At 41.9% G+C, this 26,935-nt stretch overlaps 1 protein-coding gene across 1 annotated transcript in view; it reads left to right on the top strand.

Annotated features, from left to right (window-relative positions):
- Nucleotides 1-3,998: 3,998 nt before the first annotated feature.
- The window catches only part of ap3b2 (adaptor related protein complex 3 subunit beta 2), a gene marked incomplete at both ends in the record, with an annotated part of 29,055 nt that continues 6,118 nt past the window's right edge, over nucleotides 3,999-26,935 (top strand). The window contains 24 exons of the mRNA XM_079224289.1: nucleotides 3,999-4,291; nucleotides 11,048-11,123; nucleotides 11,566-11,640; nucleotides 11,945-12,040; nucleotides 13,132-13,292; nucleotides 13,446-13,512; nucleotides 13,779-13,961; nucleotides 15,042-15,230; nucleotides 16,239-16,336; nucleotides 17,300-17,354; nucleotides 17,478-17,549; nucleotides 17,792-17,854; nucleotides 17,983-18,115; nucleotides 18,447-18,556; nucleotides 18,707-18,883; nucleotides 19,158-19,344; nucleotides 19,824-19,942; nucleotides 21,889-21,948; nucleotides 23,961-24,075; nucleotides 24,878-25,058; nucleotides 25,235-25,400; nucleotides 25,502-25,589; nucleotides 25,748-25,857; nucleotides 26,481-26,709. Coding sequence (XP_079080415.1) covers nucleotides 3,999-4,291; nucleotides 11,048-11,123; nucleotides 11,566-11,640; nucleotides 11,945-12,040; nucleotides 13,132-13,292; nucleotides 13,446-13,512; nucleotides 13,779-13,961; nucleotides 15,042-15,230; nucleotides 16,239-16,336; nucleotides 17,300-17,354; nucleotides 17,478-17,549; nucleotides 17,792-17,854; nucleotides 17,983-18,115; nucleotides 18,447-18,556; nucleotides 18,707-18,883; nucleotides 19,158-19,344; nucleotides 19,824-19,942; nucleotides 21,889-21,948; nucleotides 23,961-24,075; nucleotides 24,878-25,058; nucleotides 25,235-25,400; nucleotides 25,502-25,589; nucleotides 25,748-25,857; nucleotides 26,481-26,709 — 3,103 coding nt within the window. The remainder of the gene's footprint in view (nucleotides 4,292-11,047; nucleotides 11,124-11,565; nucleotides 11,641-11,944; nucleotides 12,041-13,131; nucleotides 13,293-13,445; nucleotides 13,513-13,778; nucleotides 13,962-15,041; nucleotides 15,231-16,238; nucleotides 16,337-17,299; nucleotides 17,355-17,477; nucleotides 17,550-17,791; nucleotides 17,855-17,982; nucleotides 18,116-18,446; nucleotides 18,557-18,706; nucleotides 18,884-19,157; nucleotides 19,345-19,823; nucleotides 19,943-21,888; nucleotides 21,949-23,960; nucleotides 24,076-24,877; nucleotides 25,059-25,234; nucleotides 25,401-25,501; nucleotides 25,590-25,747; nucleotides 25,858-26,480; nucleotides 26,710-26,935) is intronic.

Here is a 26,935-nt window from a genome sequence, read left to right as displayed (position 1 = left end):
CCATTTAATTTAGGGTTAAGAAACCTACATTACTCGATCAAAGGTCAAACTTAAAACAGAAGAAAATAACAAAGACAAAGATCAAACGCACGTTATTATATTAACTTTGTTCAAAGCTTTTTTGTCACAGTTGAGAAGGACATGACTCTGGTCCAACAAATAATTGTGAGCCAAAAAGAACATTCATGTGGTCTGGGGCAGTGGTTCAACTGGTCTGGCTGCAGGACCATCACCCTGAATGACCCGCCAAGATCCAAAGTGAGGAACATTTTCAAATTCTCAAATTGATTGAATGAAAAGATGGTGCAGTTTGAACCTGAGATTGTACAGAATATCCCAGTATGCCAAATATTCCCTTTTACATTCAATTAAAAACCCCAAAGTGCATCTTAAGGACACGAGGTAATACAACACACATGATCATTTTATAACGTCAGCCTTTTTTAACAGACTCGCAGTGCTTTCATGCACAAACATTAAAAAAAGAAGTCGGGAATGAAGCGAACTATCACATATAGTCCGGCGTGTAAACTCACGCAAGTAAAGCGTGCTGTGAACGCAGCATTGAGGAGTTTGAATAGACGGCACTCTGCTGCATTAAAAATTCCCTTCAAAATAAAAGCACAATCCTGTCCACATAATATGACGTGGCGGGCCGAATGCATTCAACATACTATGTATTGGAACATACTCAATCTGTTTCTTTTGGCATGCTAAGTAGTATAATAGTATGGGTTTTTGGAATGCACAGCGTGTTTCCAGCCACTTCCTCCAGACCCCTGCATTGTGATTCTCCATCCATCCACCAGATGCCCTCAGAATTCCCTACCTGTCCTGTCTCTCGTTCCTCTGCTCACCTGTTTCTGCTTTCCCTCTTAGCACCGCAGTGCATAACCAGCCCTCAACCACTCATTCCCTGCCAGTTTGGCCGTCTGGTAGAGTGAACATGTGGGTGAAGAAACGAGCTAGAACTAATAACGTCTTCATTTCCGAACACAGCACACCAGTGTTTCTATTAGTCACCCGAGCACATCCACCTGGTCAAAGTCAAAGTCCACAAACGGTTTGTCCATTTTAAAGGCTTCAAATCCAAAATGCATCCATATGATTCATCACTGCCCGTGTGTTGTGAGTTATACTGAATGCATCTAGTTGTGTCAGCTCAGTTTATTCACTTAGCTTTATCCTAAAACAAAAAAAGTATCATATTTCAACCCATGAATTCTTCTAGTTGTAGTCGTCATTACATGCACTTTTGTTTTCCCGCGGCAGGCTTTTATTTTGTGAATTATTTAGTACGAGCTGTCTCTATTCAGTGTTTCCTGTGAGCTTTGAACGGAACCCCTTTCCCTCCGGTTTCGTTTCTCACCTGTTCTCTGCATGTATCTCGGTTTGGGAACATGTTGCAAGCTTTACCGACTGATACCACTGCTTCACCGTAACTCACCAACAGAGGGAGCTCATTGTTCATACATGGTATATGGAATCTGTGGCTGTGAACTGTGAACTTTGGATCTTAAAGGGGACACATTTTGCCTTGAGTTTCTTTGCCATGCCAACTACTGCCGGTTAAACTCAGCCGTCTTTATTAGATTCCACTGTAGACTGGGAGTTGTTGTGTTTCTGTGTTTGTGTACGTTGATGTCTCCTCAGTGAAGGTAGATGAGCCACATTGTCTGTAAACATGGCAGTGAAAGCGCTGACTCGACCTTCACAGTCGTCTCCTTGGAAACACGGCAGATGTGAAATGCTGCTCCAGTCCTCAAACCATGTCAACCTCCGTGTTATTATTAGTCTGAGCAAGAAAAAAAGGTGTTCGCTGTATCTTAGTCCTTCAGTGTGACTATAGTAAGTTTAATAGGGGTGTTGGTCTGTGCCAGTGGATATTTCTTGGTACTGAGATGTTTTTGTTTTGTTGTGCTCTGCAACACATTGCTTTCTCAAGTATAATTTCACAAGGGATGGTTGCCCTTCTTTTGGTTGAGACTTCAGTGGGATCTGTGGGCTTTCTTTGGCTAGTTGCTTGTTCTTTTGTGAAAATGTGACTTTTACATTTCTTGTCAAATACATTAGACCGTTAGCCATGCCCGTATTGTTTTGGGGTTTCGTGGCCCCTCAAAAAGGTTGATAGAAGTCAAACATTGCCTTTTTCTTCAACGGAATAGTTAAACATTTTGGTAAATACATTTATTTTTACATTCTTAGATGAGACGTTTAGCTTAGCATAAAAACTGGGAACAGGGAGAAGTACTACATCAGCCTTCCTGCACGTTTAAAGCTCTTTAATTAACACATTATATCTTGTTTTTTTAAATAGATATGACAACCAGTGTGTTTAAAAGACAAACAACACAGCCAGGCTATCTTTCCCTTGTCTCCAGTCTTTGCTAACCAGCTACTTGAGTTAACCTTTTTATTTAGCACACAGACATGAAAGTGGTATCAGTCCTTGCATCTAACTCTGAGCGTGACCCCAAAATGTCCAACTATTCTTTTGAAAGCACACACACGCACACACGCACATGCACGCACACACACGCACATGCACACACGCACACATGCATCAGTATCAAAGATAACACAAACGTACTGAAGCTGCACAGCTTATTTCCATCGTGGCCCCAGTGGGGGATGAATATGAATTATCCAACTTCATGACTTGCATATAGAGTTTATTAATTCATGGCCGCCTTCATATGTTCTTTGTACTGCAAATATGATATCGCTGCACTGCACCCAGAATCCGACACACAAGTTTTGATAAAAAGAGGAGAAAATTGAAAATAATAGTTAGCAGCAGCTGTCTTTTGTGGTTAGAATCATAGTGGATTTATAGAACTGGATGTTCTTCGGATGTTTGGAATAATGACCGTGATGTGTTTTGTTTCTGTGCCGTTAGATGGAGATAATTAATGAAATATGTTCCTCCTAAACTGAGAACCAAGAGATCAAAGACTTTTTTATTTTCTATTTCAAACCACCAAAAATACTTTCTGAAAGGACTGCAGGAAGATATTCTCTCTGTATTATATCCAACATGGCATCAGTTGTCACAGCATTGTCACTGTCAGTGTAATTCAACGACAGTGCTGCAACCCCCAGGTGTTTCCTGGTGACATTACCGATTTAAAATCGTATTAGTCTTTAGCGAATGTCAGCAAGTCCCGACTGAGCCGTCACAGATCACAGGAAGAGCATATGCGAGTTGTGCTTCGAGGCAGTTATTTTTGTTAGAGAGAGAGAGAGCGAGAGAGACATCACGACACGGCCAAGAAAGCTGAGTCATGTAAGACTAAAGGAAAAAGGCACCTCGCCCAATGTAAAAAATGTAAAAGACAGTGTCATTTTTTAACATAATGAGCAAGAGGAAGCATCTGTCGAGGATCAGAAAAGGTTCGCTGGCCGCGAGAAAGCCGTCAACGTGGAGAGGCGGCGAGCGTGAGGAGGGGCGAGTGACAGCGTGGCGGAAGCGGTGGGAGAGGCTGTGTCACTGCCGGAGAGCTCAGCTGTGTGGACATGTTGTTGTATGCACGCCGGGAGGCAGAGAGAGAGAGAGAGAGAGAGAGAGAGAAAGAGAGAGAGAGAGAGAGAGCTGCTGCAGCGGCGGGAGGAGAGGCCAGTACAACTCCACGCCCCTTCTCTGCCGAGCATCCATTTACTGAGCAGCTGATGTCTGCTGCCACACTGGATGCGTAGGGACTCGGCAGCAACAGAAGAAAAAAAGAAACAAAAACCTACGCTGCACCGGAGCTCTGCTGGATTTGGATTACAGCTCTCGGGAGAGGAAAGCACATCAAGCTCGCCACCGTTGAGAAGAAGAGCCGCTGGAGCACTTGTGAGGAGGTTCGTTGCATCATCTCGGTCCACATTGGATGAACTTAACCTCGAAAGGAAGGAGCATTATAACGCAGACTCTTGACTGAAGCTGCTCTTTGCTGTGTGGAAACAGACGGGGTTCAGCTGATTTAGAGTTCCACAGGTTGCTACAAGTTCCAAACATGACCACCATGCAACGGCTGCTGCTGCAGCTGCCGGTGAACGCGGCGAACATCGTGAAGACGGTGCAGAGTCAGGTCCAGGGCCAGGGCCAGGGCCAGGAGGACGACAAGAGCCCCGTGCTGTCCCCTGACGGCGGGCACCAGGCCTGGTACAGCGCCCTGCAGCCGGACGAGCTGCGCTACCTCCGATCCGGAGGAGGAGGAGGAGGAGGAGGAGGAGCAAACCATGAGGAGCGGGCACCACTGGATGAAGGTGGTGGAGGTGGCGGAAGTTTCCAAACACAACCTTTGCGGTAGGAAAATCCAGAGAATCCCGACCCGTTCAAACATTTCATGTGACAGAGAATCTCCAGGGTAGATAACAATGAGACTCAAAGTATAAGAAGAGCATAAATCAATAGCCGGTGCCCCACAACAAGTCAGAAGAGGAGAACAAGTATATTTCTTTAACACTCAATTGCTTTTTGTATCGTCAGGCTTATGAAACTATTCTAAAACGTTATAGCGCTCAGATAATAAGTGTATACTTTCCTTCTACTCAAATAATGGACTTGGTTTGGTCTATAAATCGCCAGAGAATACTGTAAATGCACAGTTTCACAAAATCAGATTTCCAAATATCTTTTGTCCAAACCCCTAAACATTCAGTTTGCGATCTAAAAGAGAACATTCTGATTATATAGAACAGAAAATCCTCACTTTTGAGAAGCTGGAACCAGGAATTGCTTGTCTTTTGACACAAACGATGAATTGATTAGCAAAATATATGTTCTGTCATTTCAGCTCCAGTCTGAAGACAATATCACATAACTCATCTGCAACATGTGATATGGATTTAAGAGTAAAGAATGCTCAATCTTTAATGCTCACGAGTCAAAACAGACGGGAACATACGGTAAAAAGAAGTGATTTGCACCAGTTTACCCTTTCATACAAATACTGTATGTGTAGCTTTGTTATGATACATAAGTCCAAGGTAAATATGTGTCCGTAGCCTTTCTGTATATGTGCCGTTACTTATGTAAGACGTGTATTTGCATTCTGTTTTGTGAATCTGATCCATGATATCATGAAGGCCATATGGGAGCCGCTGTACTCTTCAATTAATTAGACTGCAAACCTTTCAAACGAACATCAAGTGCTTCTCTTCCGAAATAGATTTGGTTAAAGCGAGCTATAATTACACTTTTGGATATTATCGGGTCGTGCCTATAAACTGGATTATTCTCATTTTACAGCACGAGAGATTCACTGAAGTACAGTTTCGGTTGGCTTAAGGAGGCATATTTTACATCCGTCACTAAGAAAAAAACAAAAACAAGAAACGTTCAAAAGTCTCTGCAGAAAGAGTCGGCTTATGTAAAACTGCCTGCTTATGAATGCACACTGCAACTCTTCAATCTTTCCCTCTGATTCACGCAAATGAATTTCCATATCTGCTCCTGTTGAGTCGTGCAGAGCTCTGTTCTCGGGGAACGACATGACGCTGCGGTTGAAGATGTACAAGTGAGCGTTTTTGAGGCCTTCTTCTTTCCAAGGAGACTCGGCTGATCTCTTGGCTTTGGGTGCCGGGTAACCTGACCGCTGGTGCACTCTGCTGTACCACGGCGGGGTTAAATAATTCAGAGCTGTTTGTAAATTCAGCTGTTGTTCGTCAGGACGGGATAAAAAAACAGAGAAATGAGAGAACCGGTGTTGGTGTCGAGTTGCCGTACGGCTCTGTGGGCAAGAGCAGGGACGTGTGAAGCCAGTCAGAGGGCTGTCGGTCCTCAAGAGGATGACTCACCGAGGCATTTTATAGTTAGTTGAAATACATCATGGTCAAGCATGTAGACTTTGAAGTACTTGAGGCTGTATTTTGTCTCCTGGTCCATTAATAACTTTTAACCTGCGCCACTAGCTCTGATTAAAATACAGTAAGAAGAGTTTTAGTGTATGAAATGGTGGAAGAGATGTTCTTCTTTCCTTATTGGCTGTTAAATTATTGTTTGGGGGGGGGGGGGAACGGAGCAATAATATATACAATATAATATACATATATAATATAATATATATGTATATAAAAGTAATATACAAGTGAAATATTTGGTTTGGTACATGAACAAATTCAAATGTCACAGATGTTGGAGTCCTCGCCTGAATTTTCTCTGTACTTAACCGTCTCTAACTTTGTTTTGCTTCACTTTATCAAAGTCAACCTTTGCAGAGAGAATGATCACATATTGTGCTATGATTTGGGTTACAGTTAGACCTTACATCTGCATCATTTCAAAGAAATAATCATCCTGAAAGTGATTTTTTTCTAGGCGGACCTGAAACCTTTTAATTTTCATCTTCATTTACTCTTAACCAGTAACATATAGACTGATATTTCCACATCTGAACAACATCTCACATGTGTACCTTTTTATTATAACCCAAATTATTTAAATAGCCTTAGTGGTTGCAGAGATACACCCTTTTTAGTTTGGGTATGCAATTTTCGAGGAAAGGGCCTAAAAATAGTTTGGTTTTCAAAAGTTAATTACCGTATATTGTTTTTCTTTCTCCACCTTTTCCCTTAAATTGTAATAGTGTTGCTCTGTTTTTAACCCAGTGGGACATCGTTGTTTGCATGATCCTGGTTCAAAAAGGATCTCAAATAAAAGTGAAAAAATAAATCTTTTTTGTCATTTATGTTGTACACTTTGTACAACTTGACTTTCTGTGTAGAATTTGTATTTTATGATTTGGGGTTCCAGATAGTTCTCTCTCCTGGCATTACAGATTGGTCAGTTGGTTGATTTGTTATAGGATTTATGACGCAATTAAAAAGAAAGTTCAGTTATTATGAGGTATTGACTGACATAACCTTTCAGCTTAGACGGTACAGATTTTAGGGACTTAAAGCATTTGAAGACACTCCTAAAGTTACATCACAATGAGCAGAAATACAAAGTAGACCCACTGACCGAGTTCAGCAGCCATTTGCGCCACAACTGCCAACACCACGCCTTTTACTAACAATGCATGTGTGACTTGTCTGTGGTTGCAAATTGCTGATAATTCCCCCTCGACAGGTTGAACGTTTGGCCGCCGCTAGAGCAAACGTAATCAACGTTTTTCGGCGTCTGGTTTTAATTAGATTTTCAGAAAGCCTGTTTGTCTTCAAACACACCACACGGATCCCAGTCACGTTATTAATTAACGAAGCCGATCATGGTTGTGAATTGTCATCGGCCGTACAAACAAATTAAGGTCGTGGTCGGTTGGTACAGTTTCTCTAATCCAGTGGTTCTCAACCTTTTTTCAGCCAAGTACCCCCATTTGAGAACCACTGTTCTTATCCATTGTGACACTTTGGTTTAGCGCCTGTTAAAGTTTGGACCTTAACTTGTCATGGTGGATTTTAAATCATAAATGAGTTCCTTGTTTTCCTTGTTGATATCATCCAGAGACGTGTCGTGAGTTCTCTGCTTTCAGCTGTAGGTTTCACTGGGGAGCGGGAGGGCGAGAGCAAACGCAGAACAAGGTCGGTGTGGTTGCTGCAGCCGTCGTCTCCTTTTACATTCGAGTCTTTCCTTTCAGAAGCTCAGGCTGCAAACTGCGAGGCCCACGCTCGATGGTGAAGGCGTTGGCGTGGCTCTAAAGGAGCGGGGACAGTGACAGAAATGTCCAAACAATATTCCTGTAGCTCCGTCTTTGGGGTTGAGATTTCTGGTTCTGGTTTGTGAAACACCGTGTGAACGTTATTTGATAGAAACTCCATGTTCCCCCTTTCAGGAAGAACCGCGGAAACTGAATCCAGAAGCTTTCATTTAGCAGCGTCGGCAGTTGAATATCTTTACTTGTCCAATACTTTTATGAATAAATGATCTCTAGTACTTATGAAATTCACAGACCAGACTGCACTTTTGTGTCCAGTGCTAAATTAGCAGACGTTAGCATGCCGAGATCTAAACTGAGATATTGAACGGTAAACAATTTCTAACTAATTTCAACTTTTGTCACGCTCATCCAAATGTTTTATGCAGCACATTTGGTAAAGTTAAAGGGGTCCGATCAGGCTAGAAGTAGACATGATTTAAATGTGACATATATCAAACAAAATGTGCTTCATTGATAGTCTGCTCCATAACTTTATTGCATCGATATTGCATTCTCTACATTTGTGCTGTTATTCACAGGAATGACAAAAAAAAACAAATGCCAAATCTGGCATAGAAATGCTGTAGCTGTTTTTTTTTGTTTGACTTTTCTTTTCATGTTTTGTCCCCTTTTAAAAAACTAAACAAAAAGAAAACCACTTTATGTTTAGCAGTTGACATCAAAGTAGACGGAGGAGGTTTCAGGCTGTAATAAAGAGTTGATAGAAATGTGAATACTTCTGGGATTATGGCCCAGAGGCGTCCCCAAATGAAACGAGTGGGTCCTTTGGGCAAAGTTATCTTTGCATTTCCAGAGTTTATTTTGTCATTTGTTTTGGTCGGCAGCCACGTACTTGTAACCAAGAAACCCGCTTCGGCTCGCTACTCACGGCCAAAAATAACTCGCCACGAACAGCATTTTATAGATGCTGTTAGTTAGGTTTTAATTCCGACACTCGTTGATGCATTTAGGTTGTATAGTGTGTGACAGAGTGATTTATATTATTCATGCAATTAATAATATTAACACTTTGATGCTCAATCATGGAGACGAAAAGCAGAAATCTTTCTTAGAAACAAACTCTAGTCGCGATAAATCAACTGTGTTCTGCAGCGGCTGTCTCCTCACAGACGGCAAAGCCTCCTTCACTGTTACCTGACAGATGAAATATGTAATAAATCACACTCGTACTGAGGTATGATGTAAACACTTGTTGGATCAAATAGTTAGACAAGTCATTTGTAGTGTTTGCTTCAGTGTGTTTGGTTGCTTCAATGAGAATGGGCAGTTTAGAGTATTCACTTAGGAGTATTCTAAAAAGATCTCTATAGTCATTATTTGACCTTTTGGAAAATGTTTAGATTTTCATTTTAAAATCTGCATCTGCATATATGGATCAACTTCAAAATACACATATTATTGGCTCTGAATTCTGCCAAACTTCAGTAAAGTCTGACTCACAATTACATCATGGATATTCAAATATGGTCATTATCTACGTGTGGCACATTAAAAAGCAAATTAAACTTTCTCCTGGATCATCCAAGAAATATAATGCAACACATTTGGTCAAGTTTAGGTGGAAATTTGAAGGATTGGTGGAAACGTAGTATGACAAACAAAAACAAAAAAGGTGTGACTGAAACTAAAGAATCCAGAAAAACAGAATAGTTTTACATATATTGTCTATAATGTTAAGAGCTTTTATAAACACTCGGTGACGCTATCTACACCAAAACCAGTCTGTTCTTCCTACTAGCGCTGAAATGATTTAATAAACGTGACTAACATACGAGACATACATACAACACCTCTTTCGGGAGAACAACACCTGTTGTGTGAGCGACAGGAATCGGAGCCTGAAGTCTCAGGAGTACGTCAGCACAGCAGACCTTCAGGCAGAGGCAACAAAGGCGCTGCAGGAAGACAGGAAATCACTTAACATCATTATATTGCATCTTTTGTTGCCTTGGAAACTATAGTCGGGGGAAATGTGCAGCTCTGCAGCCGTTAAATCACATTCGCCCACCGGCAAACAATCCCCACCCGAGACTCTCTCAGTGAGCGGATTCCTCCTCTTCAGAAGAGTTTTGTTTATGAATACAGGCTGGAAAACTCACAAAAACATTTAAAAAATCTAGTCTTAAATATTGCATGCGAAAATAAAACTAATCTGGTGACAAAGTTGATGTTACATTTGATATAGAACATTTGAAAAAACACCAGGGTACGACTTTGAATTGACTGTCAAACAGGATTTCACATTTTCAATTTTACATTATGGTCATAGAATATTATTTGTCCTGGGACAGGGATGTCGTATGTGTACAGATTGCAAAGCCCTTCGAGGCAAATTAGTGATTTGGGGCTGTGCAAAATCAACTGAATTGAAATTAAAAAGGTGCCATTGATCAGTATTTAGGACATTTAAACCCGGCTGCCGTAGCGGCAAGTCTGTCTGCACTGCTGCTGTTTGCAGGATCCTCCTGTAGGAAGCGTCTCTGTTGTTTTTGTGTGTTTGTTTTGCAGCAGGGTAGAGATGTTGGTTTAGATTTGTTCAAATCCACTTAAAGGATCCTGCTCACAGTTACAGTATTTTAAACTATACAAAAAACTATACAAACTATTCACAGAGTGGCCTCAGATCCACATTGCTCAGAGGATGAATCCTAAACTAATATCGTTCCCGCATACTATTGTGGTTTACTGCAAATTAAAAAAGGAATTATTATTATTTATATGACACATTTACCACAAGCAGGACATCTGTGATGGATGATGACAGTTACTCCTCAACTCTGAAGGGGAATCCGACAATTAATCGATTGAAAGTCAGAATAAAGTAAAGAATTGCAATTTCAAAAAGCTCAAGGTGACGCCTTTAAACAAAGAAATTAAATATAAAATGATGTTGATAAAAATATATGTAACTTCACATTTGAGAAGCTGGAACAATACACTGTTTTAAATTAGTGCTCGATGACTGATTTAAACAATTCATTTATAATCAGAATAATTGCTTATTGCAATAATTGATTGATATTCTGTCGATCTACTAATAGATATAGTTATCTCAATAAAAAAAGAAGAAGTGAGCTCACACCTTCTTCCTCCCATCCTGCTAAAATATCTATACTTTCTATAAGAAGTCAACATGTTTTAGAGATTACGTCTCTTTCCAATTACCCCGCTTTTGTGAGCTGCAGTTTCAAAGGTTCCCATATTCTGTGAGCTGGATTTCACGCTTCAAAGAGAATAATTTTCTGTGTCACTCCGGCACATTTTGACACATTTTGAGCATTGAAAGGAAATCGTAAAACAGTTTTCTCGTTGGAGGCCTCGGTAAACAGTCTTCTGCTGCTTTTTAAACAAAACCAAAGAGCCGTGAGGTAATTCTTCCGTGTTTCTTTTCTCTCCGTCAGACATGACGACTTGAAGGAGATGCTGGACAGCAACAAAGACTCCCTGAAGCTGGAGGCGATGAAGCGGATCGTGGCTGTGAGTATGAAGGATGCACAACATGCGTCATCAGTGTTTTTTATGAAGATCAAATATAAAGACCCAAAAGCTTGTTCTCTCCACCAAACTTCATTTGATCATGTTGACGAGAGATGCAGATACAAACTAAAACGGGACTGTAAGTGAGATTTAATGTCCCTCAGCTGTGAGTCAAAGTATTAGAGGATGTAACTCCAGTGGTTAGAGAAACCAACTGTGCAGGCGGCTGGTAAATATTCATAATCTGAAGCTCCACACCCATCTCTCTTCAGTCGTCATCCCAGCAGGACAACGAGCATGAAAGGGAAGGAAAAGCTGGGAAAAAACGCCTGAGATCAAAATCCAAACCAGTTGCACCTTCTCTGACAGGACGGTTGAAAAATGGCACCGTGTGACATCGTCACCGCTAATTATTATTTCCGGTTGTGTCTCCGCCCCGCAGATGATCGCCCGAGGCAAGAACACGTCCGATCTCTTCCCTGCTGTGGTGAAAAACGTCGCCTGTAAAAACATTGAGGTTTGTAATGAGCCCAGGTTTCATGTCGCTCCATGTGCTTTTTGCGTCAGTTTGTGGAGATTTATGTGGTAAAATAAAAATGAAAAAAGGCTTGAGGCTTTTTTCCTTATTTTCTATCTTACGATTTATGAATCATCTTATCGCGTTTTTAAAAGGCCCGTGGGGCTCGGCTTTATCTCTCCTCTTTTCAAGGTTTTTATCACTTCCTATGTCCCTTCACTTCAGATTTGTATCCAACGGATGTAATCTACATAATTTGGATTAAATGTGTTTTTTTCTTCTCCATCTTCTTACTTCTCTGTAGGTGAAGAAGCTCGTCTACGTTTACTTGGTGCGTTACGCTGAGGAGCAGCAGGATCTCGCTCTGCTCTCCATTTCCACCTTTCAGCGAGGGTTGAAGGTACAGCAGCTTTCAAGTGACAATTCCTTCAGATTGGGACTTTTTTTCCGCATGAGAAATACACAAATCTATAAAGATTTGGATCTGATGTTGTGATGAAACTCATCTATATATATTAAATGGTTTATTTTTTTATTTTATCAGTGCACATTAATAAAAACATTATTAGCCTAGAGGCTATTTTTCATCTGTAGTCCCGAGAGGCAAAACAGAAGTAAGTATTAAATATACAAGGTTCTAAAATATTGACGCTTTACAATGTGTGCACAAACAATGAATGAGTGAGAATATTAAAATGCATAGTGTCATTTTTCAGGAGACATTGTCAAGTACTAACAAGACAACATAGAGGCTCACAAAAAGTTGGTCCACCACTAGACTGGAACTACATTTTGTACATTTTATGCTTCCCAAAAGATGAATCCTCCTGACTTTGGTGATCTCCTAACATTTATTCTAGTTCCACCACGAGGTTGACATTCACGATTTTGAGTGTAATAACTTCTCTTGGATGGATTGCTGTGAAATTTGGTCCAGATTTACAAGATTAATTCTGATGACTTAACTTTTCTTCCAGCACCATCAACAGGTCAACATTTTAATTAGTTAAAAACTTTGTATTATGAAAAAAATGCCTGCAGAAGTAACAGCATCGCCTTCAGCTGAAAGCTTCGTGCAGTGCAGGCGTCTCCAACCTTTTGTCCCTCTAAGAGCGGAAATCACAAAATGAAAGTGGCCGAGAGCCAATGGCAGACATAGTTTCTGTCTCGCTTTTATGGTCCTTTGATAATGTTTCAGCCACCACATTCATCTCTGCTATTACAGTTCCACCACTGCTGTGGAAAATAGAGACTTTTATCTTTAAAGCGTTGTTTTCAGCTCTTTCACCGTCTCTGTTCGTAGACTGCTACCAGCTGGAAAGTCCCACAAAAAGGTTTAACAACGTAAATGAGCCATATGTCATGCACAGTTACCCATTATTCATGCAAATGGTTTATCTTTTGCCTGCTAAACGTCATGGTGTTAGCGTCTACCTATAATAGCCTCACATTGCTCTAATCTCTTAACTCTTAGCTTTTATTATTCTGCAGGATCCAAACCAGCTGATCAGAGCCAGCGCTCTGCGAGTCCTCTCCAGCATCCGAGTCACGATCATCGTCCCCATAATGATGTTGGCCATCAAAGAAGCCGCCTCGGATATGTCTCCATACGTCAGGAAGACGGCCGCTCACGCGATCCCTAAACTCTACAGGTGACATGCCGAAAATCCTTTCGCTTCTCAGACCCCTGATTCCCTGTTTTGTGTGTAAAGAAGATTATTTCATCAGTAAAATAAATGATGGGTAACTCTTTCTCCAGCATATGTTTCATGCCTTTTAATGGTTTTATTCTTCTCTGCTCCCAGTCTGGATCCAGAACAGAAGGACCAGCTTATTGAAGTCATAGAGAAACTCCTCGCTGACAAAACCACGGTGGGTTTTTTGCTGATTCTTTTATTTTTAACAAATGCAACGTCACCAGATGGCATTCAACTATTTCAAGGTTGATGATTCCCTCTTCACCGTGCAGCTGTTGTAATTTTTTTCCGACCAAAATTCAGGTTTATTGTTCAACTTGAGATGTAATCGGAGAATGCATGGATTTTATTGTGTGTGCGTCATTAATCCTCATGGATGACATGTGCTCTCCTGACATTTAAGAAAAGCACCCTGACATCCCCACCTGTTGTGTGCTGCAGTTGGTGGCGGGAAGCGTCGTTATGGCTTTTGAGGAGGTGTGTCCGGAGCGCATTGACCTGATCCACAAGAACTACAGGAAGCTGTGCAACCTCCTCATCGACGTGGAGGAGTGGGGGCAGGTCGTCATCATCAACATGCTAACCCGCTACGCCAGGACCCAGTTCCTCAACCCAAACATGAATGTGAGTGAGAATGCCGAATTGGTACAGTGACATCATATATGTGCTGACGTCTGTGACGTGCAGACGTCTGTCTGCAATCAAGATGCCCCTCCAGAAGCCCATGTTATCAGCAGCTGCTCACACAATCAGCACAGATAATCAGTACTGCTCAATGACACAATCCATCCTCATCTATATGCACATTTCACTGTAACGCACTTTTCTGCTTCTTTTGCACGTCTGTTTAAATGCCAAATTGCACGGTGTTGCGCTCCGTGCAATTGCAACAAAGCATACTCTTAATCTGATGAATTTTATCTAATAAATCGCACTCTCTTCTTTCTCCGCCGACTCTGGTTGTCAACTTTTCATGGCTGCTGTCTGAGCTGCAAGTTGGCCGTACCGGAAGATCTCATCGTTTAGTATTATGAATTAAAGCAAATAAATAGCAAAAGAAAAAGCAAAAAGATAAACATAGAAGGAAATCCGGATTTGCAGCTCGAGCTTTGACCAAAAAAGAAGTGAGAGTAAACTTAGTCAAAATAAAACAAAAAAGATCAGAGACCATAATTAACAAATCAATTAAGTTCATCGTTCCAGCACCACATACAACTGGAAAGCAAATATATCTTACACGGTTATTTTTTACTTTGCCACTGCTTGCACACCGTCCTTTACTGTTTTACTACCACGCTTATCCGCCTCCTATGTTATGGATGTCCATGCACATTTACAAAACTCAGAAGTGAGTTCACTCGTGTCTCGTCACAACTCATTTGCATAGGGAAAGGATTTTTCAGACCCACCTTTTGACTTATTTTCTCGTCTTTCTAGACTTTTTCCACGCCGTGAGGAACATTGTTATTGTGGTGATTTCCCATTGCCTGTGGTGACAAATTGCTGGAACCATTTTGCTCTAACACACGGATGTGTAATGGTACTTTTCATACACAGTGTTGCCGCTTTTTTACAAATATATTCAAGTGCAGATTACCATCTGGTGACTTTTTAAGCAACGAATAACCACTTTCCATGCCGGAGAGGTGTCAGTCTTGGTCTGTTGGCCTGCAACTCGCTGCCTAATCCCCGCTGTCGTTGCAGGAGTCCCTGCTGGAGGAGGGAAGCGACAAGACCTTCTACTGCTCGGACGAAGACGAGGACGAGGAGGAAGAAGAGAAAGAGAATAAGGCAGAGGCTCCCATGCCGAAGAGGAAGCCGTACGTGATGGATCCAGACCATCGGCTGCTGCTGAGAAACACCAAGCCGCTCCTGCAGAGCCGCAACGCAGCTGTGAGTCCACTGCACTTCGAAATAATACACACACCGTCCATCAGTACAGCGGCCCATTAACTCTCCTCTTGACTCAGTTGCCATGGTGGAGATCGTAATTGTTTTCTCGCAAACATTATTCCACCTTCGAGTCGTTGCTGTCTTCAAATGCACGACCTTGGTTCATGTTAACAAGCATCTGAAGTGCCCTTAAGCACTTAATCAGAGCTGACCTCTCACTCTGAAATGGGGACAATCTCCCGAAGGAAATTAATAAAGCATCACTCTCCATTAATGCTGCTGTGGTCACCTTGGAAGGCCTGTTTTGTTTCGCGTTAGATGTTATGAATGTGTTATAAAATTCCCCCGTCACACATGTTCTGCTGTAGTCGAGCTGTTTGCTAAAGGCGGTTCCACATTAACAGTCAGGCCACAAATGGGTTTCCTTATCTTGCATGTAGTATAGCAGACGATCATTGAGCTCTCTAATTGCGCTTCATGCAGCTATTAAGTAATTAATAAACGGTTTCCCTTTTGCCCTGCTGTTTTTAAATAGTTGTGTTATTACTTTGCCATATGCTTGAGCTTCTAAGCGAGGCACCGGCAGAAAGAATCTACTACTTAGAGCATCTATGGTCAATATTTTTAGAATAAAGCTTAAGGTGCTTATTTACTGTCACCAGTTTGGAGAAACAGACCAGCACAGGAGCAAAGTAATGTATTGTTGTGGACGGGGCCAGCAGCAAAATGTATGTAGTCACCTAATAGAAAAGCCTATCGAAAGAAAATCTATATAACTTTAAGAATTTTCTATAGTTAGAATATTTTCGCCGCTTTACCTTGGGCCTGAAGCCCTTATCTATGCTCAAAAAGTCATTTTACCTACTAACTTAATGTATTCTTAATGGAGAAAAAAGCGTTTAAATACCCAGACAGAAAATATATCACATGCATCTTTGACACTGTATTTGTGAGACTGTATCACTGGTGATGATTTAACCCTCCGTCTGCCGTCTCTGCCCGCTCCAGGTGGTGATGGCTGTGGCTCAGCTGTATTTCCATCTTGCCCCTAAAGTGGAGGTTGGGGTGATTGCCAAGGCCCTGGTCCGTCTCCTGAGGAGCCACAGGTGAGCTGCACTCTCTATAATTTGAAATAAATTGTCTATTCTAATTGCCATACCATAAATGTTAGGCAGCAGCGTGTTCCAACATGTGTACTCGAGCCAGCAGCACGAGGAGTCTCGCAAAAGAGCTGCGTTTACGAGTCTCACTCGAAAAGGAACAAAACATCCACAGCTGAATGTTATAAGAGGGAACTATAATGAGCATGAAACTCAGCAAAGTGGAAAACAGAATGAGAACAGGGAAAAAATGGCGTGAGGGAAGTGAAATAAATCTGAACAGCCCTGAAGCAAGAAGGGAAATTAAACGGGGAGCGCGTGAGTCTGAGGTAAACATGAAAGCATAAACCATAAAGAGTGATGATGGCACAGAGGTGGCCTCTCGGCAGTCAGTCCTGCAAGCTGTCAGCTTCTTATTGAACAAGTGCTCTTTTGGCTCCGAGTGTGCTGTAATGGGATCATCATTCAGCAGCGACCAAACAGCAGCGTCTCTCTGCGGGGGATTTGTCAGGAATCTGTTGCACCGTACGATATGTTTCATTAGAATTTATTATCGGTACGGAGTCTCGGCTCTAATTAAAACCACATCGGTTTACGACCTCGAAGAATAACGCCGAGATGTTTCCCACGAAATCCACTAAAGTCCTTTAAACAATTGTATTGGTCTTGTGTAGTAAACCGTCTCCAAATACACCCGGATGGAGAAGTCCTGTGGTATGCATGAAGATTAATAGTTTGCTTTTATTGACTCAGGAAACGCTGTAGCCATGTTTTTTTTTTTAATGGCTGTTTCGGTATCTGTATTGCAAAAGTAACAAACACTACTTTAAAAATGAGTTCATTAGCCAGCTGATATGTAGGTATATGATTTTCTCTTGGTCACATTCAAACACATATTCGGAGTGAAAATGGATTAAATACGTCTGTTTCCACTCTTTTGATCCGTCGATATCTCCTGCGTCTCTCCAGTGAAGTCCAGTATGTCGTTCTTCAGAACGTGGCGACCATGACGATCAAGAGAAGGGTGAGCTACACCTGGTGGTGTCTTTTGGATCAGTTTGCAAGTGAAACTTTAACATGAAATGCTGCGAATGGAGCTGCATATTCACTGAGGTCTTTCCTCTTCATCTGTCTCTATGTTTCACAGGGAATGTTTGAACCGTACCTGAAGAGTTTCTACATCCGGTCCACAGACCCAACACAGATCAAAGTCCTTAAGGTTCTGTTCTATTATATTTTATTATATTGTGCTGCTGGCACTTCTTTCTCTCTTTCATCTTAATGCTGAAACGTACATCGGCAGCATCATCAATAATCTTATAAAAAAAAAGATGTAGACATCAATGTAAAGAAAAAGTAAGATTTTAGAAGTAAAAGCGCCGCCTTACACAATTGTTGGAATACCCATTTTGAATGAAGTTTTCAGTGTTTAAAAACATTCTTTTTTTTTGTCTTTTGCAGCTGGAGGTTCTCACCAATCTGGCCAATGAGACGAATATTTCCACCATTCTCAGAGAGTTTCAGGTGCAGTGAAACAGGCTCCAAAGTAGCAAAAATAAAAATTGTGCAGATTTGTACTTCAGCGAGGAGTGAGACGTCAACTTCCTTTATGTTTTACTGTGCTAAACTAAGTGAATATGTATTCCCTGCAGACTTACATTAAAAGCATGGATAAAGACTTTGTGGCCGCCACGATTCAAGCCATCGGCCGCTGTGCCACAAACATCGGCGAGGTGAGGGACACGTGTCTGAACGGCCTGGTGCAGCTGCTGTCCAACCGAGACGGTGAGTGTCTGGTGATACATATTGCAGTATTAGAAGGACTTTATTGTTGTATACTTCTACATCGGGTCAGTATGATCATTTAATGAAGCTTATCCATCTGCATTTGTAAATTGTAAAATATAGTTTAGCAGAAGAAGACAACAGGAGATCAGATACAAATCTCCAATTTCATGTTCAAACAAGCTAACATAGAAACATATAAAAACACTAAAACTGTCCATGAAGAAGTAAAGGACTGAATTTTTATTTTAGTAACTCAATCCAGTCTGAAGATGAAAGAAACATCTTTAATGTTGATTTGTTGTTTGTGACTCTTTCTCCTGTTGTACAGAGTTGGTCGTGGCGGAGTCGGTGGTGGTTATTAAGAAGCTGCTGCAGATGCAACCGGAGAAGCACAGCGACATCATAAAGCACATGGCGAAACTAACCGACAACATCCAGGTGAGAGTCTCATCCACAAACTGCCGCCAAAGCTTCTGGCTACGGCAAAGGAAAGGACACTGGTTCTTGGTTTGAAAAGACCAGGCTTGCCGAAGCAGGTTTATCCCAACAAAACACAATCGTCTAATTTGATTTTTTTATTGCTGTCAGGTGCCGATGGCGCGGGCCAGTATCCTGTGGCTGATTGGAGAATACTGTGAGCATGTACCTAAGATTGCCCCTGATGTCCTGAGGAAGATGGCCAAGTCGTTCACTAACGAAGAGGACATTGTCAAGCTACAAATCATCAATTTGGCCGCCAAGCTCTATCTCACCAACTCCAAACAGGTGTGAACACCATGCTTTTCTTTATCAATGTAAAGACTATAAAGCTGGTCAACAACGTGTGCAACGCCATCAAGCTTCAGTGTAGAAATGTCCCCAATACAATTGTTATTTCAAAAAGTAAGAACCATTTTCTAAAACAGCCCAAGAGTTTTGTTATTTCTGAATACCTTTTGATGAATCACATTTTGGTCCTAACTGTTCTTTGTCAGGAGGTAGGTTTCCTTGTTTCTGCTGTCCTCATCCCACATGTCCGTCGTATTCTCTCGTCTCGCAGACCAAACTGTTGACGCAGTACGTTCTCAACTTGGCCAAGTACGACCAGAACTACGACATCCGCGATCGGGCGCGCTTCATCCGTCAGCTCATCGTTCCCACCGAGAAGAGCGGAGCGCTGAGCAAGTACGCCAAGAAACTGTTCCTCGCCCTCAAACCTGCACCGATCCTCGAGTCTCCATTTAAAGGTACAGGAGCCATTTACATTTCACAGCTGGGAGAGAGTTGAGCTCTAACACAGACATGCTATAATTCTTAAGATGAACCTGACATATATTTATATATGTATAGTGTATGCAGTTAGAATTAGTTGCAGACATCATATGCATACTCTTTAGACTCGGTGTGACTTACACTTACCAATTAACATTATGTCAGATATCCATTGCAAATTACCGTCCATAAATCTGCACAGAAATCATAGAAAAACTACTTTTTCCAGTATTAAAGTAATCCAGTGATAGTTGTCTGAACTTGTCCATGAATACTAGGTCATTCGGCATACTTTGGTGTTACCAGTTTGCCAAAAATATTGCCCCCAACTCTCTAACGAACTCCATGGTGACAACAAAGTTAGGATGATTCTACCCCAATATAATAATAATAGAGGCTACAAAGTGCCTTACTTCTGTGCATTCTGGATTGCTTTTTCTTTTGTTTCCTGCAGATCGAGACCACTTCCAATTGGGTTCATTGTCCCACTTGCTGAATGCCAAGGCTGGCGGCTACCAGGAGCTGCCTGACTGGCCTGAAGCCGCCCCAGACCCCTCCGTGCGCAACGTGGAGGTGAAGGATTCTGTGCGTGCAGTGGGAACAGTAACTTACAGAGACACAGGGGCCCTCTGGGGTCTCCAGGGGCCCGGAGAGGTGGAGGGGAGCGAGGGTTGCTCCCGCCCCGGAGCAGTGCCTCAGAGGGGCTGAATAGAGTCACGTGCAATATAACATTAACTCCAATATAACATTGATTACTCTTTCACTAGCCATCTGTCATCCACGTACAGCTCATAAGCATTAACTGCTCATCAGTAGCATGCATCCTTTTTGGCCTCCATCTATTTCCAAAAGGATGCTGCTTAACCACTCCCCCACTCCATGGAGGAAAATGAACACAGGAGAAAAGAGGATTTTATGGCTTACTCCGATAAAGTATGAAAACACAGTCGGTGGTATTGCTCTCCTCGCCCTCTCTGCTGCACTTGCTTCGGTCCGGCAGCAGCTCACTGGACCCGTCCGAGTGATTTCTCACCGATGTTTGAGCCGATAGCACATGCGATACAGAAGGGAACTGGTTTTGGGAGCTGCAGCTTAAGTTTTCCCCCTAAGGAGGGCCGGCACCTAAAATAACACCAATAGTTCTGTACAGATGCAGCAAATAGTTGATATGAAGCATCAACGTATTTATTAAGGATTCCCCTTAAGTTACACTCTTCACTCGGACAGCCGAACAAACTACCTTTAATTTGATCTGAATGTATTTGTGGAGCATCAGTCCCTCCTCTTCTCCTCCATCCCATTCACTTCCATGTGCCATCGGTTCATGAACATCAGTGTGATCTAAACGAAGACATAAAATCAAGAACTTGAGCGTCTTTGTCAAAACCAAGGCTCGTAAAAATCCCTTGGTTTTAAACTACAGCAGCGACCTCAAGGCTTGATTTTTGTCGTCGTAGATTTGTTAATTATTGTGGTTATGGTGTGGTTTGTTTTAACCCTCAGCTTTACGCTCCATACCGTGGTGTTAACGTGTCATTTACGTGTGATGCAGATTTCAAGATGAGGCCACAGGTGCAATGAGTTACATTTTGATTTGACCACACGGGCAGTTTAGCATGTTTTCGTGAGCTAAACAAGTAAATAAGTTTCGCTGCTGTTGAACAGTTTTACGAAGCATTTAATTAAGCCCTGCTCTCCAGGCAGGTAGTGTTTCTTTTGATCGCTGAGACTCGCTTGAGATTGCTGATCCATTACAGCGAACGATGTGAAAATGCAGCTGTGTTTTGAGAACTCAAAGAAGCGCCGACATCCGATTGATTTTCTGACTGCAGACCTCATCGTTTGCGAGGCCTTAACCCAGTTTACCGTCTCTTATCGTGCTCTGCAGGAAACAAATCACATTAGCTTCTGACGTCAGCTGACACAGCAACATGAACCATTGCTACACCTGATTGGAGAAACGCAGGTGTTTCGATCTCTGCTAAAATAATGGCAGCTGTTCATCATGATTTATTATGTCGTCGCTGATCAGTCTGGCATGTATCGAGTCAGGATCAATCGATTCTTAGAGGGGGTTTAATCAGACTAAAATGATCATTTAGATTCAAGAGCAGATCCAAAAATATTGTTTTACACGACATTGTTTTCTAAACAGTTGCTTCACCTTGCAATAATGCAATGAATGAAGAAACCACATTTTTACAGTGAAGGATCAGACACCTGAAACACCTGCGATGAAAACAATAATTAGAATTATTAGCGTTGGATAACATCCAGTTAAGTAAAATCCATTCAAAAATAATATACATTTAAACATGATGGGTGTTTTTTCCGATTACGGGATACTTATTAAACTCATCGGGTCTCAAGCGCAAGTCTCAGATCTCAAAAGTAAATGGAAGTTATAAAAAGCCCATCAATGACAGTATAATATAGCAAAACCTCGCTGGGTCATTATCGAAGTGTGAGTGTCCCATTACATCCGCTGCTCTCCCTCTGCACATTGTCCATCTCCACAGACAGAGGAAGTCATTCCCACCGGCGAGGGGCGGATCAGCTTGCTGGGAGAATGGAGAGAGGTGCCGCCGCCTCAGTGTGGGAGTGCGGTGATGTTTGCTTTGAAGACTGCTCTCTCTCCTTCCTCTCTTAGTCTCTCTGTGGTTGTCATAATGTAGGAACAGATGACGGTCAAGTCAGTAAGATGAATTCAATTTTTACTCCTCAGTGCTGATTAATATTTAAAAGAGTATTTTGTATTTGTCCCACGTGGAAAGAGATTCACATGACGATACACAAAATGATGATGAATAAGAGTAAAGAGGAATTCAAGTAGCAACTGAAACAAGTCAAAATTATTAGAAATCTGAGCCTGACTGCAGTTGACAAGTCTCTAAACTCAAGGTCCATTTATGTGCCTTTTGATGACATCATGGTCTTCATTGCTCAGTTTGTCAAGGATCTGCAGATGTTCAAACGTTCCATTATATTATACGAGTATTTCATTATTCTGAGCATTTACACGCTGATGTAAAAAGACGAGATTGACACTTGCAGTTGACAAGAACTCCACTCAAGGTCCACTTACTCGCTTATTAACACTTAAGCCGACAAAGACAAGAAGTCCGACAAGTGTTCAGAATAGTAGAACGTTTTAACCTCTACTTGGCAAGTTTCATCTGTTGAGGATGCAGAGGAACCAGAGGTAAATTATGAAGCGTTTTGGATAAAAAGTGCCTCAGAAATGCAGAAATGTGATGCATCCAAAAGCGAGTAAGTGACCCTTGAGCGGAGATTGTTTTTGCCAACTGGTTGATCCGTGGTCCACCGCACTTCACTGTTTCCTTTTTCTGCACCTTACTGGTCTCACGTGAAATTTGTGACACAGTTCAGTGTCACAAATGTTGTTGTTGTTGTTGTTGTGATGCAGAGTGATCTCCCGTTCCACCTCGTCATTTAGCTCATCTTAATAATCCATGCCAGAACAACATCATGCTTGGTCACCAATGAAGACTAAATCCATCGTTGTGTATTTGACGTATTAGTAAGCAGTGAACGTTAATGTTGACCTTTTCTCTCTTTATTTAGGTAAACACAGTATAATTACGTTATATTGGAGTGCATTGATTTTTTACCAGGGGAAAAAAGAAATCCCTTGATAATTTTTTTAACTTCCTAATTGACAGATATTGTGGTGAAAACACAAATTTGGGGTTTATTTTTGTCTCTGATATCAGAAACTGTTCTCACACTTCCTATGCCTGTTTACTCTTACTTTTTCTGACTTTTCTTTAAGAAAAACAACAAACGAGCAAAAAAAAAACATCTATCTTTCTCCTTCTTTATCTCACCTCCATCCAAATCTTTTTCTTTTCTACGTCTACCAGGTTTTTACGCTGCTTGAAAGAGTCACAACATTAACGAGTGTGAGTCAGTTAGCGGCAAAGAGCCCATACCTTCTTGAGCCTCAACCCATGTAGCGGCAAAACCCCTTTTTGACCCCCCAACCCCTCGCCTACCGTAGTTGCTGTTCTGTGCTTAGCTCAGCCAAAGCCTCCTCTTCCTCGGTCTTTACCATTAAAGAAGTGATTTCTTTTAGCAGGCCGTGCTGTCCTCTGACACCTCGAGATCCATGAGCAGCCGTCTGGGTTTTTAAATGGGGTTCAGGGATGTCTACGCTCATTATCTGATGGCTCTCGTTAATGAGTTTGGTCACAGAAAGAGCGAGACAAATCGTGTTATTCTTTTCTTTTTTTCCTGTGTGGGAGCATAGTCACCACTCCTCAAAGACATCACTTCTCTTAATGGAACTTGCTCCCTGTGTTTCAAAGGAAAAACATTTCTGCAACTGGTCATGAAGGCATCCCCTGGCGCTCGCATATATAAATACATTAGCGTCCGCACTGAACGTCTTCTCCGGCCGTCGGATCCGAAAGCGAATCTGACGGCCGGCTTCATTTGGCTGCATCGCGCCCAGGCAGAGGCATTCATGGCCACGCTACCCGTGATATGCCCACGTCGCCGCTTCTGTCCGAGGAGGTTTGTCTGGCGAAGGCGGAGCCGGACCGCTCACTGTTTGAACTTCCTCCTCCAGGTGCCCGAATGGACCAAATGCAGCAGCCGGGAGAAGAGGAAGGAGAAGAAAGTGGAGAAGCCGTTCTACTCCGACTCGGAGGGCGAGTCCGGGCCGACGGAGTCAGCTGACAGCGGTAGCTTAAACGGGTCCTTTAGTCCAATGAGTCCAGTAGATGTGTTTGCTCTCGGGCGACGTAAATGTTATTATTTAAGGTTGTTGTTATTGTCAACAAATCCTATAATATAAAAGCGTTCATAAATATATAGTTTTTTGAATTTTTTTATGCTCAGTAATGTTTTTAAATCAGTTCCATAATTCTACAGTGTGTCGAATATTTACAGTTGCAATTAAAATTAGAGAAGGGAGAAATAAAAGACAAAACTCCTGGATGTCGTTATATATCTGGTTTTTGTAAACAACAAGCTCACTTAAAATAACAGCCATCCATGACTTCGCAATATCTATTTATTCACATTGTTGTGTGTGCTCCTCATGTACGACCGAAGAGACAGACAATCTGGGAATGTCGTTAGTGCTGCTCAATCTTTTTTTATTGTAACTTGTCCCTGGGAAAAAAATGTGTCTGAGGCATCAATTATGCAGATTAAATAAGAGAAAAAGATCTTCTTTATTAGAGAATATCAAGGAAAAACTGGAACAAATAAGGATTTCACAGATCAGGAAGTGACTTAAGACTTGAAAAATCAATGAGTCCCAGCTGTTGTGTTTGTTGTGTGTGTGTATATATATATATATATATATATATATATATATATATATATATATATATATATACATATATATATATATATATATATATATATATATATACGTATATATATATATATATATATATATATATATATATATATATATATATATATATATATCCTTCCTATCCGTGCCTTCTGATTCTTAACTTCTTTCCCTTTCAGAGTCGGACTCTGCCAGCAACTCTGAGATTGGCAGCGGCATCGGGCAGAGCAGGTCGGCGTCGGAGAGCGACGAGAGTGAGGAAGGTTCTGAGTCTGAGGAAGAGGAGGAGGAAGAGGAGGAAAAGGACAAGAAGACGATGACGAAGAAAGAATTAAAGAAGCCAGTGCAAGAAAGCGAAAGGTAGCACATTCTGTTAATATTTAATGTATGATATTTTGACTCTTTGTCCTCATTCATTCCTTCTTGTACAGCCCACGTCACACATGCAGTTCAGTGAGAGTCTGTCTCGTTCCTTATGATAAGAACAACTGCAGCATCCTAAATGGGAATCCTCTGAACTTGGCTTTCCTTTCCAGCGAGCAGAGCAGTGAAGAAGAAGAGAGGAAACGCGAGAGGAAGAGTAAACCACGCAAGAGCGACTCTGAGTCCGAATCTGACGAGGACGAGGACAGCGAGTCTGAAAGCAGCCAATCGGAGTCTGAAGACTCCGAGTCTGAGGCAGAAGTCAAGAAGAAGAAAAAGGTATTGGAATCAGAAACGCCCTGAAATGTTAAATACAGGTGAATTTAAGACCCCATCTACAACTAAAATAACATTTTCCGTTTTCTCTCATCTCCTTCCAGGCAGCTGAATCTAAACCTCCTTCTAAGCCCGTCAAGAAAGAGATCAAGAAGGAAAAGAAAGAAATGTCTCTGCTCGACTTCGATGATTGTGAGTTTTTCTCCTTCTCGAAGAGTAATGACGCTCACTTCAGAGGGGGGAAGTTGTGTGATTGTTTTTTCATAATGACTGGAAACAAATACCCACAAGAGATAATATAACAAATAGATAAATACGTCCTTGTCTCACGCTCTCGTCTCTTTTCCCAGTCGAACCGGCTCCCTCTCCTCAAGTCACGCCGCTCAACAGCTTCCTGTCCAGCAGCCTCGTGAACGACCTGGAGGGCCTGTCTCTGTCTGACGCCGTTCTCTCTCCGGCAGTAAGTACTTCCCATGTCCCTCCTCTTCCTCCTCTTCCTCTTCCTCTTCTTCTTATACTGCTACACAAACTGATGGCGGTTCAGGCCGGCGTCCTCGTCATTCATCCGCCTGCTTCCACTCCGGCCCTGTCCTTTATTAACATTTAGCTGTGGGGGAATTCTTAATGTTTTAAATATGAGTTTATGTCTATGTGACGGTCCTCCACGGGTTGAAAAGAAATCTGAATATTTATTTGTCAGTTATTTAAGTCAAAATATCAAAAATAACTTGGATAGAATCTTCATCTAACACCAGATAATAGGTAGAAAACAACTGTTCATCTTTTGGCAAAACTCATGTAGTACATCTCCCTATTTAACCGCCACACAGTTCTTAGTGTATATCTTAGCGTATTCATATCTACCCCTTCCTGTTTATTCTCTATATTCTACGCTAATTATAATTAATGTTCTGAGTTTGTACTCATGGTTGAATGCACTCATTGTAAGTCGCTTTGGATAAAAGCGTCAGCTAAATGTAATGTAAAGAAGATGTTTCCTTCATAAATAGTGAAAAACGTTCAAACGTAGCTCGTTAACTTGCATCATTCTTCGTCGTTCTTCTTCTCCTCCTCGGCCTGCAGACCCTTTCTCCCTCCAGTGCGCTGAAGAGCTACGAGCTGCTGCACCGGATCCGAGGGGAGGGTCTGTCGGTGGAGTATTGCTTCAGCCGGCAGCCGTTCAGCCCCGACGCCAACATGGTGGCCGTGCAGATGCAGTTCACCAACAACGCCACCTCAGAAACCAAGAGCCTGCACATGGAGGACGTGAAGCTGCAGTCCGGGATGAGGGTCAAAGAGTTTCCAGAGATCGGTGAGTGAACCTCACTTATACTTCACAATAAGAACAACGTGAGGTGGAATAAACAACATGCCGATGACGTCATGGTTAAACGAGTAAAGGTTAAAGGGTGTTGCTAGAGTAAAGGCACAGGATTGTCAGAAAGACAAACGTTTATCTTCTCTTCTTGTGTACAGAACATGGTGTCTGTCAACAGGCCGGATGGTCACAAAGAAAGAAGACGCAACAGAATAGAAGC

This window comes from Taurulus bubalis (genome assembly GCF_910589615.1).
Source record: "Taurulus bubalis genome assembly, chromosome: 9".
NCBI classification, from domain to species: Eukaryota; Metazoa; Chordata; class Actinopteri; order Perciformes; family Cottidae; genus Taurulus; species Taurulus bubalis.
The sequence above is the reverse complement of the archived record's forward strand: the minus strand, read 5'-3'. Positions and strand labels throughout refer to the sequence as shown.